This window comes from Aquila chrysaetos, chromosome 10, assembly GCF_900496995.4.
Source record: "Aquila chrysaetos chrysaetos chromosome 10, bAquChr1.4, whole genome shotgun sequence".
Taxonomy (NCBI): Eukaryota; Metazoa; Chordata; class Aves; order Accipitriformes; family Accipitridae; genus Aquila; species Aquila chrysaetos.
The window spans coordinates 16,203,460-16,218,706 of record NC_044013.1 but is presented as its reverse complement, the minus strand read 5'-3'; the positions used below and the strand labels follow the sequence as shown (position 1 = coordinate 16,218,706).

Below are 15,247 nucleotides of genomic sequence, written 5' to 3'. Positions count from 1 at the left end.
CTTCTTTCTTTTCCTACCCGTTTCCCGCCCCCCCCCCCCCCCCCCCCTTCCTCCCAGCAAGGTCTTCATCTTTATCAAGTATATGCGAGGATTAATCTGTCCTCAGGTAGGGAGAACAAAACCTCCCCCCTTGAAACCTCCCTTTGACTCCCCACCCCGGGACTCCCAGCCTGGCCACCCCCGGCCCCGGCGGGACGAGGGAAGAGGGCTGCGTGAGGGCAGCCCACTTCTGCCCAAGTTCAGATGCACCCTGTTTCCCAGCCGCTCGCAGGAGCAGGCAGTGGAGCAAGGAGCTCCCATTGCTTCACTATTGCCCCCACAGGGCAGAGGATAATTTAAGCCAGCAGTGACTAGTCAAAAGTTGGAGAATAAATTTTTCTTTTTTTTTTTTTTTTGCGTCTTCCCAAAACAGCTGGGGGTTGGGGGGGGGGGGGGGGGAAGAGGAGGGGGGCCGGGATCCGCGCCTTTGTCTGGCTTTCAGGGTGGGCTGGAGCAGGTATCCTCAGGGGCAGCAGCGAGGCAGGGCGAGGGCAGGAGGGAGCCGCTGGCCGCGGGCAGCGCCGGCCCGGGGGGTGTCCCCGGCCCGGGCGGGCGGCGCAGCCCCGCACGGCTCAGTCCGGCCCCCCCGGGGACTTCCCCAGTCCGCGCACACCAGCACAGTGACCCGGAGACAGGTTTTGCAGCAGTAATGAGCCGATCCTCTGGGTAACACTGACGTGGGGGGAAAAGAAAAAAAAAAAAATCAGCCGCTTTGTGAGGGCGTCCTGTTTATTTTAGGAAAAAGGTTTCCTCGTAGCCCGGCGTGCTCCAGCCCGGCCATGGGGTCGACTGCGGCGGTTGAAGAAGAAGAAAACGAAGCTGATGCGGGGATTTCCGAGCGCGGGAGCTGGTACCCGAAGCCGCGGGGTCTCGTCGCCTAATCCAGGCGAGCTAGCGCGGTCCTCGTCTCGGAGAGGGGTAGCTCCGGATGCAGGAGAAGTTGAGACCAAATTCAGCCTCACGGGAAAGCTGCAGAGGTTTCTCTGAGCTGTTGCCATCATTGGAAACACCTTAATCTGTTGTGCTTTTTTTTTTTTTTTTTTTACTGTTAAACAGTTGTTTTTGCGGTGACTTCTCTCGTCCCCCCTCCTTCTCCTCCCCTAGTGTAATCCTGCAAAAACTCTAAATCATCTACGAGAAAATGGAGTCAATGTGTCATTCAGCATTAAAAATCTGAGGGTTTTAACTAAAAGCTTTAATTGCTATTCTGGCCCCTTTATAACCATGGGAACGCCGTGCTCTGTTGGGATCTCAGAAATGTTACATACCCCTTAAGCAGGCGCTCCCCTTGTTTGTTTACTCTAGCCTACTTTCATTCATATCCCAGGAATATTCTTTCACCACGCGACACACGAAAAGACAAAGGGTGTAAATAAACTAACATATGGCCCAGAGGTTTTAGAGAAGCTGGAGCCGCTTAGCAAGTCATGTGGGTGATACTGGGAATCCGACTTCTCTCCTTCCCCCACTCCCGCATAACCTCTGCTTCCCTGCGCTCTCCTTCTACCTTCTCACGATAAGTCACACTCGTGTCGCGACCGGCTTTGGGGGACCAGCCGTTTTTTCCTTCGGACTGGAAAAATCAAGGCAGCGAAGGGATGGGGAGGGATGGGCGCACGCCTGTGCGTTTGTGCCTCTACATGCAGCTGGAAAAACCCCTTTGACATAACCAATGTGCGTGGGGATGTGTGTACACAAGCACATCAGCCCTGGACGCGGTCCCTCCCGGGTAGGGGGGGTCCGGCCCCGGGAAGCGGCGGCGGTGCGGAGCGCTGCGGGCCGGGCCGGGCCGGGCCGGCCCCGGGGAGCGGGCAGGCTGGCGGGGGCAGAGGGGAGGGCTGAGCAATCCGACGCACACAGAGACACTTGACAACGACCTTTTTTTAGTTTTTCTTTTTTTTTTCTTTTTTTCCAATTGTAATCCATTTCAGGGTTTCTGTCCCAAAGAGCCTAAATGGTGGCTGAGCCCCCGCTCAGGCTGGGGAGGTGCGTTGTGTTTAACCGCACGCTGCACCTCCTTCCCCTCCGCTTCTCCCGATAAGGCGGCGGAAACGGGTCTCGCTTACTGATTCATATTTCTAATCTTCCTTTCCTGAACATACAATGTTCTTTTGTTAAATGAATGGTCTTTAATTAATGCACTTGCACAATGCGGGGGCTTGCATGGGGATCGATGATAGGAAGCAACAGGGGATGGTTCCCTCCAAAATGGTTTGTCAGCATTGAGAAAGAAAAGGCAATGTCTATAAAAGGACCACTAATAATGCCCACACGTCTCTCACCATGTTGTCTGAGGGGACATTCCTTCCCTTGTTGACAGTCAAGTGTAATAAGTACATGTCTTCGCTCAATCATTATAGACCATAGAATTGTATTCTTTAATTAGCATGTACTGTTAGCCCTCCTTTCCTTTATGGGCCATTTTTTTGTCTTTTACAGACCAGCAAAAATGTTTTCCTTCGGTTCTTTTTCTTGAATTCTTTTCTTTCTTTAATTATTTTCTGTCTTTTTCTCTCTCCCTTTCTGTAGTCAAATGTATTCTTTATTGACAATATTCCTACCAGCCAAAGCCAACTTTTTGTCATCTCTCTGTGTTAGGCAACTTCTTTCAAGTATTCCCTTTTTTTTTTTTTAAAAAGGAGTCAAGGCAGCGCGCATGCGCACGACGCCCGCCGGCTTTAGGACGGCTATGTGCCCAAGGCTGCTGCATCCCTCTAAATTGCAAAGCTGAGGTTTAAAAAGTCATGCGAAGAAAAGTCTGAGTATGTTCGGGAGCTGCGAACCCCTGCAACGTATTAAAATCGGTTAGAGGAGTATGCAAGACGACGAAGGCTTACCTCCAGGTTACTTTAGCTGACGAATTTCCTCTCTTAGAAAGAAAGAAAATGCTCTAAATCCTCCTAGGAACCTTATCAAAAGTGTCACTGTGACAGGGACTCATTTTGGGGGGGGGGGGGGAATTCTTCAAACAAACAGTTTCATCCCTCACCCGCGCCACTAAAACAAAAACCCCTCGGGGGCGGAGGGGAGCGGCAGCTTTTCGCGGGGGGCTCCGGCTGGAAACTCTCGCCAGTACCCAGAGTATTAGTGACCCCAGAACCGCAAACTGCCCGTGCAGGAGTCAGGGTGCCACTGCGGAGGTAACCGGGCCGGGGGGGCGGGGGGAGACAAAGGGACAGGGCTCCACTTGGGTGACACCGGGCTCTGTTATCACACTCACACTCTGCACCTCGGTCAAGATTTAAAGTACAATTCATTTGAAGTCTCCAATCTGAAAAATGTTATCTCAGAAATGAAGCCAAAGAAGTGTTTTGTTTTGTTCTTTTAATGCAAATGCCAACCTAAAACGATTAACATTAAAAAGAGGTTAAGGACCAACAAAAACCACGCATTAGTACTTGATTGTACACCACATTAATAGTACACCGGTTTGGGGAATTTTTTTCCCCAACTAATACAAAAACCAACAGAAAGACAAGGCTGATTACACAGTGTTTTAGGAATGGCTCGGTATCATCAGTACAAACACATATTTTAAAAGTGCACATTTGTAAAAATAACCATAGAATTGAAACGTTTATAAATATTTATTGTAAAAAAATCCAAATATTAAAAATAAATAGTATGTTCAAACACACAACAGAACATTCCTTCATTACCAAACACGTGATGAAGGAAAATACGGAGTATAAGAAGTCTGGAAAGAGATACAGCGTATCAGCATTGCAAATGTTTTTTTTTTGCGAGCTACATTTTCAGAGGCTTCTCCTCTGTACAGTTCACAAGGAATGTGTTAGATTTTCCCATAAATATGACAAGATCCAGAATTAATAATAACAATAACAATAATAATAATAATAGTACCCACTTCACTGCAGTTTGACTCGGTCTTTACTTAGGAAAAGTCCCATTAAATTAATGGGGTTGCTTAGAATGGCAGGATTGGGCTCAGATCATTCTGTAGCAACTAAAACAGAAGTACACTGATGAGTTACAACTTCAAGGAATTCGTGTTACGAACAGAGCGTTGCATGATCTCCAATGAGAAACTACCAAATAAACCTTGACCAGGGAATCATTTCAATATACACCGTGATGTTTATAAAATGAAGATACAAAAGGGATGCAGTTTGACTACCTTTACACTTATGGACAATAAAACATGAGAGCATATGGAAGCCATCGCTTTGAATGCGTCAACAACTTCGATACGTTGCAGTATATACATGCTTAATAGGTATTCGGACTGTTAAAATGATCAAAGCCTTTACTCTTATGTCTACTTTCTTGCTTTCACTCTACTGGAAAGAAAACGTTTGTTGGTCACATAGTGGTGTCAATGAAACCCAACATTTCTGCCTTCTCCCAAGAATCGCATTCTGTGCAGCATATGTGTAGGAATAATTTATTAGACGGAAAAGCTCAGAGGATAAAATGCAAAAAAATGGACATCATTTCAACTTTCGAACAGTAAGGTCATACAGACATCTATGGTGATCTGTACACAGACAGAGTTTCACACAGCCACAGCCACATATATCCAGATGTATGTCTATACACAGGATTCGATAGTTTGGTATTTTCTGCACCCTCTGGACCCCTAAAGTTATCTTTAAAAGTTTGATTTTATCTCTTTAGAAACGGTTTAAAGCTAACGGGCAGGGTGAGTTTGACAGAGAGGAGAACAAATCGCTGACAAAGAACCTTTTACGTTTCATCAGCGTTGTTAGGACGACGAGCAGGAATTTCTCAGATAATAACTCCCACTTCAAAGATTTCTCAGCTCAATAGAAATTGGACCATCCTTTTTATTCAACCACAAGGGCTGGCACTAAAGACGACTCAACTGTTTGAATTTTTTTTCATCGTGTTTATTTTTCCCCTATTCACCAGGGTACTTGGATAAAATAAACAACAAGACAATTACTGGAACATGGACTTCTAACTTTCCCGGGCCCATGGCCCAGCGCCCATGGCCCCGGCCGTGCGGGTGTCAAGTTCCCCCGCACCGCGGAGCCTCCGCTCGCCGCCGCGCAGCGCCGGCCGGCCGGGGCGGGGAGGCAAGGGGGGCACTGGCAGCTCCCCCCGGCCCTCGCCCCGCTTTCCTTGGGTCCTGGGGGGCTTCCATCGGCACACCTACTCCCTGGGGCCGCGGCAGCCCAGGGCGGGGGGGGGGCTTTCGGTCCCCGTCCTCTCTTCCCCCGCGACGGGGGGGGGAATGGAGAGGGAAGAACTTCTCGGGCTTCGTGGCCGGGTTTTGCTGGGAGAAGCTGGTCAGAAATACGGGGGAGAGGGGAGGAGAGCTGGCCCCGAGCTGGGTTGGCAGCCCCTTGCTTTGGGGAGGAGGAGAGCGGGGCTACAACGCCGGAGCGGAGCTGGCCTCGGGGGGAGGGCGAAGGCCAGCAGACCCCAACTCCGGCGGAGTGCATTAGGTGGAGGAAGTATATCTCTAGCGGGGAGCAGATTGAGTGTATTAAGCTAGCATGAAACCAAAGGTCAGTGCAAATGTATCTTAATAGACTGTCTCAAATGGAGTGTGCCTCCTTTGAAGGCCGCTTGCTATTGCTCTCCTCATTACCATAGCGATCCTAACGTGGCATGCTGATGCACCATAAAACTCACACTTTCAACCCCAAAATCAGGCCCTTTGAACAACCCGAGCTTGATTAGACCTTTCTCCTTTTCTTTTCCCCCTTAAAAACCATTTCCTTGCCTTTAGAAACTCGCCCTCAAATCCCAAACGCATTCTCTGATCCCGGCAGAAAGCAGAAACAAAAGTGAGCTGAGGCGACGGTTCAAGCGGGCCTTTTCTTCCTGACAGTCTTATCCATTTTTATTATGGTCTGGAACAAGTGCCCTGTTCGCGTGGGTTTTGTTTACCGGAAATTAAATGAAAATGATTTAGTTCGCGTCAAACAAAAATATATACTTGTATACACAAGAAAAAGGGCCTGTTAGACGTAAATATTATGTCCTTAATGAAAAGACTGGACGGGCTCCAGACTTCGCCTTTCACTATTTAAGTATGACTTGCCTATTGCCATAGAAATCCTAACTTACCATGAAGATTCACCGTTGTGAAGAAATACTTCTTTGTGCGAGCTTGCTTTGATGTCTAAGGCATAAGATTCAGGCTTTCAGCTGCGTCTGTCTAGATTACCTTGAGAGCAACGGGGTAGACATCTGTAACAAGCAAATGAAAAATTAAAGGTGATTAGCCTGCACATCCAAATACTTCTGTAAATAGAGAAATAAAGAAATAAACATCTCAGGACACGATGGAAACACCCTCCCTGCCCGCAGCTGCCTTCTGTACCTCTCGATTTCCACGACACAAGTTTCAAGGGCTGCAGAGGGGCACAGTTTCCCCCTACTTTAGGCTCCTCTCTCGCACATTTCTCCCACCTAGGTAATTCCCTACGTGTATTCCCGGTAGCGACACGCTCTTGTCACTGTTCGAGGTGTTTAAATGCACAAGTTGTCGAGTTTGGGCGAGTGAAGAAAGGAACCCCGACTTGCTGCCTTGGGAGGAAAATAAAGCCTCATTAGCAGGGGAGGCGCTGGGCCGGGGGCGTGGGGGTGTGGGTTAGCCACTGACCAGCTATTCGTTTGCCCGTAGCTTTATATTTAGAGATATATATATATACGTGCGTGCGTGCATACGTGTACAGTTGTAGACACACGCTAACCCCAGTCACCTGGGTGCAGAGGTGATGTATCAGACACGAGAAGATGCGGTTAAAGCAGCCTTCTGTCTGCGCTCAGCAAGCCATGGAAACCTCTTCCAGCAGCCCGTGCTATTTATTTGCCTATACTATCTGGTATTCTTAAACATCATTAAAGTAATTAAAACGGCACCATTCGGCAGTTTCAAGCTACCCCAGTGGAGGGGTTTGTTTATTTTATTTTTTTTTTTTTTCCCCTTCCTTCTTTCTCTGAACCAGAGGAGTGAACACTGTGGCTTTGCGTTGGGTCTAGTTTGAAGCTCCGGGGCGGGATGAAGATGCTAAAGCCGCGTTGCCGGGCCGGTACAAGCATTTATCATCGGGACTATTCGCAGGGCAGACGCCGTGGAGCTGCGGCCCCCGGTCCCCGCGCTGCAGGGGGGGCTGCCCGGCCCCGGGCCCGGCCCCGGCCCCGGCCCTTGCCGTGACGTCACCGAGCGGGCTCTGCCCCCCCCCCTCCGCCCCCCCGGGAGCCTCAGCGCCCACGGTTCAACAGGAGCCACGCTCCGGGTGGGGACGGGCATGTTTGGGTATTAGAAGTCATTACCAGTGGGAGCTAAAATGGACAGTCAATCACCTCACCCCCCCTGGGCCTTTCTTTATTAGCGACTCCTGGGAAGGGGAGGGGGGGAAATATATATATATATATATATGTATTTATATACGGCAAGAGGGAAAAGTAAGGAGATTCTTTACAGACACGTCCATCGAACGGGTTAATTAATCAAAGAATTTAATGGATCCATTTTGTACAGTTCGGTAACAAATAATAGTTTATATATATATATTTCTTAAAAAAAACCACACTCTCACAGCAAATCGTGGGCGAACAGAACACTGCAGCACACGGCACTGTTGACAAGAGAAAATCTGTACAGCCAAAATCTGTATGAAACCACTTTGGTCCTCCGGGGAGGGGAGGGGAAGGGAAGGGGATGCAAATCAGCGGGCTTGTAAACAGACCGGAGCAAGGCGGTCGGGGCGGGGGCGGTGTGTGGCACGGAGCGGGGAGGCGGCAGCACCCCGGCCGAGGCGGGAGCGGCCCTCCCGAGGGCGAGGCGCCGGCGGCGCACGCTGGGGCCCGCCGCCGGCCCACCCGCGCACTCCGCCGCGCGTCGCCTCTCCCTCTGCCGAGCGCCTCGCTCGGCCTCTCCCGCTCGGCCTCCCCGTGCCCTGGAGCGGCGCTCCCCGTCCCCGGCCGGGCGAGGGCCGCCCGCCGGCGCTCCGCCGCCCGCCGGCGCGCCCTAGCAGCGGGGCCGGGGCTCGCCGAGGGGGCGCGGCGGCGGCGGCGGCGGCGGCGGCGGCGGCGGGGGGGCGGCGAGGGGCGCGGGGGGGCCGCGGAGCCCCGCGCCCTGACACACGTACCATTCGCTCAGGTTGGCGGCGGGCTGCGCGGGCGCGGAGGGCTCGGCGTGGGAACAGGAGGCGGGGGGCTCCCGGCCGGAGTCCGAGGAGGGGGACACCAAGGAGGGCGTGGAGGACTCGTAGCCGGAGCTGGGAGGAGGGGATTTGCAGTGCACTTTCATGTGTTTTCTCAGGGAGCTGGGGTGGGTGTAGGACTTGTCGCAGCCTCTCACTTTGCAGTTGTAGGGCTTGTCGCTGGTGTGGACGTGCGAGTGCTTCTTCCTGTCGCTGCTGTTGGCGAAGCGTCTGTCACAGCCCTCGAATTCACATTTGAACGGCTTCTCCCCTGCAGGAGGCAACGGGCGAGCACAGCCATTAGCGACAGCGGCCGCGGGGCAGGAGCCGCGCATCCCGGCACACCCCCCCCCCCCCCGCCCCTCAAGCCCGCACCGGCCCCGGGCCCCTCTCTCCGGCCCCGGCACTGCTCCTCTCCCCGGCGCAGCTCCCCTCCGGCCGCCGCCTGTCCCCCCCCGCCACCCGCCCTGCCCTTCGCCGCCCGCCCCGCCGAGCTCCCCCGGCGCCGCCGCCCCGTGCCCACCCGGCTGCGCAGCCGGCTCCGCAGCGGGAGCGCCCTGCCCGGCCAGCTTCTCCTCCCCCTTCCCCTGCCCTGTGTGTCGACGTGGGGTTTTGTGCGAAAGACAAAGCCCCGAGATAAGGAAAACTTAGAGGCCAAGTGCTCGTTCGGAGCAAAGAACGTGTGCCGTCCCCGCAGACTCGGATGTCCTGCAGAAAGAGCGGTCAGTGATTTATCCCTGGGAAGGTTTTTACATTAAATACATTTCTCACACTCCCCCAGGTGCACGTGGAAATATTATTCATAACCCGGCTAGATCACATCTCTTCCACTCCATTCGTGCACTGGTTACAATCCCGTGGAAGATCCGCATCCCCCCTCCTTTCCCCGCTCCCCGGCGTGCTGGTACCGTGCGTTAAGGCACATCTTTTCCAAAAGACGCTGATTGTGGGGGGCAAAAGGATAGAGATTCAGCAGGAGGATGACTAGGCCGGTGCACGGCACTGTCGTGAGGGTAGGATTCCCTTTTCATTTGAACCTACTCAGTCATGGAAGGAATTGCAATCGGGATTAATTTGTCTCGTAATATGATAAGTGACGTTAAGCATAATAGCAATACAATCGTGTTGCTGGAGTCGTGTGAAAGTTTAACCTCGGATCGTGTGGACCGGGCATGGTACACGATACAGAGGACGTTTTCAAGGAAACATGTCACAGACAGCTTCGGGATGAAATGATGACTACGTTATTGTCGCTGATAATAGCGAACTGCAAAACCCTGCTCGCCAAGCAGCACCCAGGTCCTGCACCCACCGAGTATGAAAATAACCTCCTCACCCGTCAAAAGCCAAAAAGTATCTGGGCGCAGAGGACACCACAAAAAATACACGGCCGAACCTTAAACGTGAAGTGCAAACAAAGCCACTGTGTTCACCATCATGGCGTATGTGGTCGAAAGGACTTGCAATATTTGTAAAAGCTTCCATGTTTTGGGGTTTGGGTTTTTTTTTTTGGGGGGGGGGGTTCCCCCGAATATGTTGGGGCTTTTTTTTCCCCTCTCAGTTCGTCACGATTAAATTTCGGAGGGACGCAGCCCACCTCGTGCTCGGCTGCGAGCAGAGGCACATAAAGGAAGGCATTCCAAATATTTCACATGAATGCACTTCATGCAAGGAGGGTGGGAAAAAGCTCATGGCTCCGCGTTTAAAGTATGTCCCTTCCGCACTGTAATAATCAATGAGGAGCGCTCACATCCTGCGCCGCTAACATTTGCACAGAGGATGGGTAAATACCTGGCGTTAGAGGGAAGGAGGGAAGAGGTTAAAAATAAGGTCTCTCTGAAAACAACGCGGGCCCTGTAACCAAATACAGTCGACATACAGCGGTGCATATGCATAGACACACGCACGCATATAATCTAATTACAGTTTCACGTAAGGAAACAATTTGACCTTCAGCGTCCAAGTTGAGACAACAAATCAAGGATATTAGTGTAGTACAAGCAAGCAGTAAGTTAGGAGACCCCAGGGAAAGCCATCCTCATAAGCACTCTGCTTGTGCAAAGTGAGTTCCATTCAGGTGAAAGCGGGCTGCGGCGCATTCCGCTTCCCCGAGAGTTGAAAAATGTTCAACTTCGCTTAACCCCCTGAAAGAGCCGCTGAAAAGTCCCTCCGTACAGTCGGGTTTCAAGTGGGAAGAGGGCAGCATTTTCTCAGCTGCCCGGTTTGCATTCCCTGAACGCCTCAATAAAGAGGAGCCATCCGAGCCATTTGCAAGTATTCCTTTCGCGAGAGCAGGTTTTCTTACGTGGAAATCCCTACCCGGCAGGGAGAGGACATTTTACAGGTCCTGGCTGCCGCAGCCGGGGCACGGAGGTGCAGCCACGCAGAAAGTTCCCCGGGCGATGGAGGAGCGCAGGATCTGAACCGCCATTTTACCCCCACACTTGTAGCTGGGCAAAAGTGTTCAGTGAAATTCAGCCTGGAAATTGTGGCATAATCCCCCGTCTCCGGGAGTGGATTAAGGTATTTACAAACTTCTCCGGGTGGGTGGAGGGAGGATGGGGGGCTGGGGGGGGGGGGGCCGGAGGTGGCGGCCCCCGGGCTGCGGGCGAGGCGCGGGGGCGGCGGGGGCCGCCCGGGAGGGAGCGGGGCTCCGTCCCACGCCTCGCACTATTGTTCCTGGCCCGCTGGGAAGGCGGCGAAGTGATCCCTGCCCGTCCTGCTCGTCCCGCTGCTGCCGCCGCCTTAACGGCCTTATCCTCCAACCTGGAAAATTCGCACATCGCCAGAAATCCCTCTGCCTGCTCCCCAGCCTCGGAGAAATCAGAAGTCATTAATATTTGAGGAGGCAATAATTTTCCTGTTGAATCTAGAACTGTCTTCATGAATAATTCGTAGCGAGTTCTATTAGGGTTTCAGAAACATTGCGTTTTTGACAACTTCTGAGTGTTTAATAGAAACGGTGGAACCATAAAGGCCCTGCAGGAGTTTTCACAATACAGCAATTAATCACCGGGAAAGTTAAAGCGAAAAGTACAGACGCGCGGAATGATGTTTAATAAACGCAACCCTCCGATCTCGGGTTTGCCCTGAACCTGCCTCTCCGATGTAGGTCAGTTTTCCCAAGAATTTAACCATTTTCTGCTTCAGAGACTTCAAACAGTGAGGCCGTTAAAGAGCAGTAAAAGTTTGTTTACTTAAGAAAAACACTGTCATTAAGGGATGAGCTCTCCCGGTTAATGGCTGTACCTGTGCTGATCTGCCAAGGAACTGGCTCGGAGACAAGTTATGTGACCCGGGGATACTCCTTTCTCCTCGAAAAAGGGGGCCGAGAAAGCAGCGGAGGAACACAACTTTGCTATCGCCCCCCCCCTCCCCTGCACACAGACGAGCTATTCATAGAGCGATGGAAAAATAATTAGGTGACGAGTGACGGTCGCTGTAAAATCTCTGTGCTATGTTTAGACGATAGCGATACGAAATTAGTATATGTTCTGCATATTATATCACGTCGAGTTGTAGCATAAAAATGCAACTCCTGGAAGGTCAAGCCCTGCACCGAGCATGGGGGAAGGGGAGTTTTATGAACTGGAAGGCGAAAAAAATCGTTTGGCTGTAAGCAGATCTTACAATAGGATTATGTAGTTTCCCTCGCAGTACATAAGGCTGTACAGAAGGGAATGGGAGGTGGAAAACCCTACACTGGAACAGATTAAATTTTCCAAAAGGGGCTTATTTCTTATCTTCTTCTTCGGGGGGGGGGGGGGGGGGGAAGCGCCAGCGCTACAGACTACAAACACCGGCTGCTAAACTAATTAATACAACTTCACAAGCTGCTCCTGGAAGTGTGAAAACTTTCTACGTGCAATTTCATTAATTATAAATGCTTTCCTGGCCGGAAGAGTTCAAACGTAGTTTTGCAAGATCGTCCATGGAGTTACTTTATTTTCTGGTAACTAGAACTAACAGATGTTTCTGACACATGTCCCAATTTCGCTTAACAGATCTGCAAATGACATTTCAAAATGTACAGGCCGAAACAATACCGGGTTTTCTTCTCTCTTTTTTTTTTTCCCCCTCCCGAGAATCAGAACTTGCAGCTCCCCATATCTGCGAACGCAGAGAGTCGTTGGAAGGCAATGCTCATTAAAAATGTCAGTGTTATTCAGATCAAACATTTGAAACTCCCTCTGCCCAAAACAAAACTGTTGAACGAAAAGGTCGCAGCTGTGTTATTCTCACAATGTTCGAGCAGCAGCATCTCAGCGACATCAGTCAAAACTGACTAGACAAGTTGTAACTTCTATTGTTCACTTTTAATTTGTGAGCTTGCACAATGATTTCATTTTTTCCCCCAACTACTTTAAATTGAAAAAAAAAAATCCTCGCCTGTGTGAATAAGCAGAAATAGCAGCTATATTACTCGATATTTACACAGATCTACTCGCATAAACATTACAGCAGCCTCTCCGCACAACCAGAAAAAAATATGGACGAGAATTCTGAGATTTGTTCTCGCTCTCCCTTTCCCCCCCCTTTTCTCCCCCCTCCTCCAAACGGTAAAGAAGCAAACAAATCTGAGAATTTATTTTCCAGAAGTACTTGGCGTGCATTCAATAACAACGCAAAGGATACATTAAAAACAAAATAAAGCAAAACAGTATGCTGAATAACACAGAGAGAGAGTAAAGAGAGCTTTACATACTGACCTGTATGAGTTCTTTTGTGTATTTTGAGATTCTCTGATCTGGCAAACACTTTGCCACAGCCTGGGAAAGGGCAGGGGAAAGGTTTTTCACCTGTGTGGACTCTGATGTGATTTACAAGTTTGTATTTGGCCTTGAAAGGTTTCCCTTCTCTTGGACACTCTTCCCAGAAACATATGTGATTGGACTGCTCGGGTCCTCCAACGTGCTCCACCGTGACATGAGTCACCAGCTCGTGCATCGTGCTGAAAGTTTTCGAGCATAATTTTTTGGGAGTCTGGTCCAACTCAATCCACTTACAGATGAGTTCCTGTTTGATGGGCTGCCTCATGTAACGAAAGAAGGCACCCGGGCCGTGGTGTGGAGCCAGATTCACGTTCAGATTCATGCCACCGTAGCTATGAAGCGAAGAAGCAGCAAAAGGATCTGTCCTGGAGGCTGGTACTTGAGTGAAATGTTCAGACCTGGCGTACATTTCTCCAGGTAACCCCAGTCTTATCTGTCCGTTTAGATGGCCACCTGGAGCTGCATGGGGAGGCTGCTCATGGAGTCCAGTGAACAGAGAGGGATTCCCAGCTTCTGAGTGGTGGTGGTGGTGACCATGGTGTCCGGGGTAGCTACCTGTTGTTGAGACAAACAGTCCGTGGTGAGAACTTGCAGCGGGGTGCTGCTCGGTCAGCCCTGGCATGAGTGGGGCCGGCAGGTCTCTGCGTATGAAGAAGTCCCTACCTGCTGCCAGAGCCTGGGCTGGGTGAGAGACGGGGTAAGGGGCTGCTGGTGACTGCGCCGGGCCAAACGTTCCCGTTTGACTAGAGACCACCTCGGCTTGGCCTGCCATATGATGATGATGATGATGATGATGATGATGATGATGATGGCGGTGGTGGTGGTGGTGGAGCTGGTGGTGGGGATGAGGGGCAGGGCTGAGCTTAAGGGCCGCGGGGTGATGCTGAGGAGGAGGATGAGGAGGAGGATGGTGGCGGTGCCCCATGTGTTCTGGCCGGAGCGGGTGCGGCCCGAGGCGGGACTCGGCGGCGTGCTCCCCCGGCTGCGTGGGCGCCGTGGCGTGGGGGTGCCCGGCGAAGCCCGGGAAGCCTGTCATGCTCTGAGGGGGGTGGTGGTGGTGGTGGCGAGGAGCCCCCGCCAAGTCTACTAATCTCAGCGCCGCGTTCCGCCTGGAGAGAGCAGCAGGGTCCATCACTGGGATCCCCAGAGCATCCACGCTCATTAGCTTCTAACGCTAAAAAGTCACCTGACAGCGGGAGGAGAGAGACACGGCGGGGGGCAGGGGGGGGAAACCAACTTTTGTTTTTTCTTTCTCCCCCCAAAAAGTTTCCCGGTCCCGCCGCCCCGGCGGCGGGGCGCACGGGCGGCGCTGCCAGCGGGTGGGCTCGGCGGGGCCGGCGGGGGCTCGCTTTTGGCGGCGGCCGGCCGGGGAGGTCCCCCCCGCGCCGCCCGTCCTCCCGCGGGGCCGGCGGGGAGCCCCGCGCCGCGCGGACGCGGGACGGGACGGGACGGGGCGCGGGCGGCCGCGCGCCGCCTCCGGGCCGCGGCGCCGGCCCCGCCGGCCAAACAATCGCCGCGTCTTCCCATTGGCTGCCGCCGGGGTGACGTCACCGATGACAGGTCCCGCCGCTGACTGAAAGGGTTATGGCCCGGTGCGGCGGGGGGGGAGGCGGTGTGCGCGCGCGGGGGAGGGACTGCGCATGCGCGGCCGCCTGGCGTCCCCTTTCCCCTGCCCCCCCCCCCCCCCCCCCCCCGCCCCGCGGAGCCCCTCGGCTCGGCCCGGGGGCACGGCGGAGCCCGCGGCCGCAGCCCGGCCCGGCGGCGGGAGACCCTGACCGGGGTCTTCCCCCGCGCCGCGCCGCGCCTTGCCGTGCCGTGCCGTGCCGTGCCGCGGAGCGCTGCGCCTCGCCGCGCCCCGCCGTCGGGCCGTCGCCGAGCTTCCGCCGCCGGGCTGCGGCCGCGGGGGAACAAAGCCAAGGCGTGCGGGGGGAGCTCGGGGCGGGGGGGAGCGCCCCGGCGGCCCGCCCCGGCCTTTGTCCGTGCCCGCTGCCCTGCCCCGAGGCGGGGGTCAGCCCGCGGGGCTCCCCCCCCCGGGAGAGCCCCGGCAGCCACGCCGGTGCCCGCCGCCCGGCCGGAGCGGCGGGAGGCCGGGCGGCCCCGCGCCCCTCGCGGAAGCGTTCCCGGGCCGGCCTGCGGGTCCCTGACACTTGTTGACAGCGCGGGGAGCCGGTCCTTCCCCGGCGAAACCGGCGGCTGGAGCTGCCCCGCCAACGTGCTTGCTAGGCGTGCGCGTTTGGCCTGGTGCTCGGGCTATTGTACCGTCGCCTGAGCCCTGACAAAGGATTCCTGGAA

The 15,247-nt window shown here is 53.5% G+C and overlaps 1 protein-coding gene across 6 annotated transcripts; it reads right to left on the bottom strand.

Moving 5' to 3' along the window:
- Nucleotides 1-3,358: 3,358 nt before the first annotated feature.
- ZIC4 (Zic family member 4) lies at nucleotides 3,359-14,241 on the bottom strand. Of its 6 annotated transcripts, XR_003925473.2 has the most exons (5): nucleotides 12,893-14,238; nucleotides 8,342-8,454; nucleotides 8,130-8,258; nucleotides 6,100-6,222; nucleotides 3,359-5,896 (listed from the first exon to the last, which is right to left on the bottom strand). XR_003925473.2 is itself a non-coding variant. In XM_030028738.2 (4 exons), exons 1-4 carry the CDS (start codon nucleotides 14,115-14,117, stop codon nucleotides 6,196-6,198), a joined length of 1,494 nt encoding a protein of 497 aa, XP_029884598.1. In that variant the 5' UTR covers nucleotides 14,118-14,238; the 3' UTR covers nucleotides 3,359-6,195. The 6 variants fall into 6 exon arrangements, 5 of the variants coding, with proteins under 5 accessions (XP_029884598.1, XP_029884599.1, XP_029884597.1 ...); XM_030028738.2 differs by having other exon boundaries at nucleotides 3,359-6,222; XM_030028736.1 differs by lacking the exons at nucleotides 3,359-5,896; nucleotides 6,100-6,222 and adding an exon at nucleotides 7,510-7,662 and having other exon boundaries at nucleotides 8,130-8,454; nucleotides 12,893-13,510; nucleotides 13,619-14,228.
- Nucleotides 14,242-15,247: the final 1,006 nt, after the last annotated feature.

Bases quoted from the DNA above. Each gene is read 5' to 3' on its own strand.
- ZIC4 (XM_030028734.1), bottom strand. From the start codon at position 14,117: ATGAGCGTGGATGCTCTGGGGATCCCAGTGATGGACCCTGCTGCTCTC. The intron at 8,455-12,892 runs GTCAGTATGTAA...TGCCTCCTGCAG, and splicing joins ACACAAAAGAACTCATACAG to GGGAGAAGCCGTTCAAATGT. The intron at 7,663-8,129 runs GTACGTGTGTCA...GGAGGACCAAAG, and splicing joins GCCGCCAACCTGAGCGAATG to TGGTTTCATACAGATTTTGG.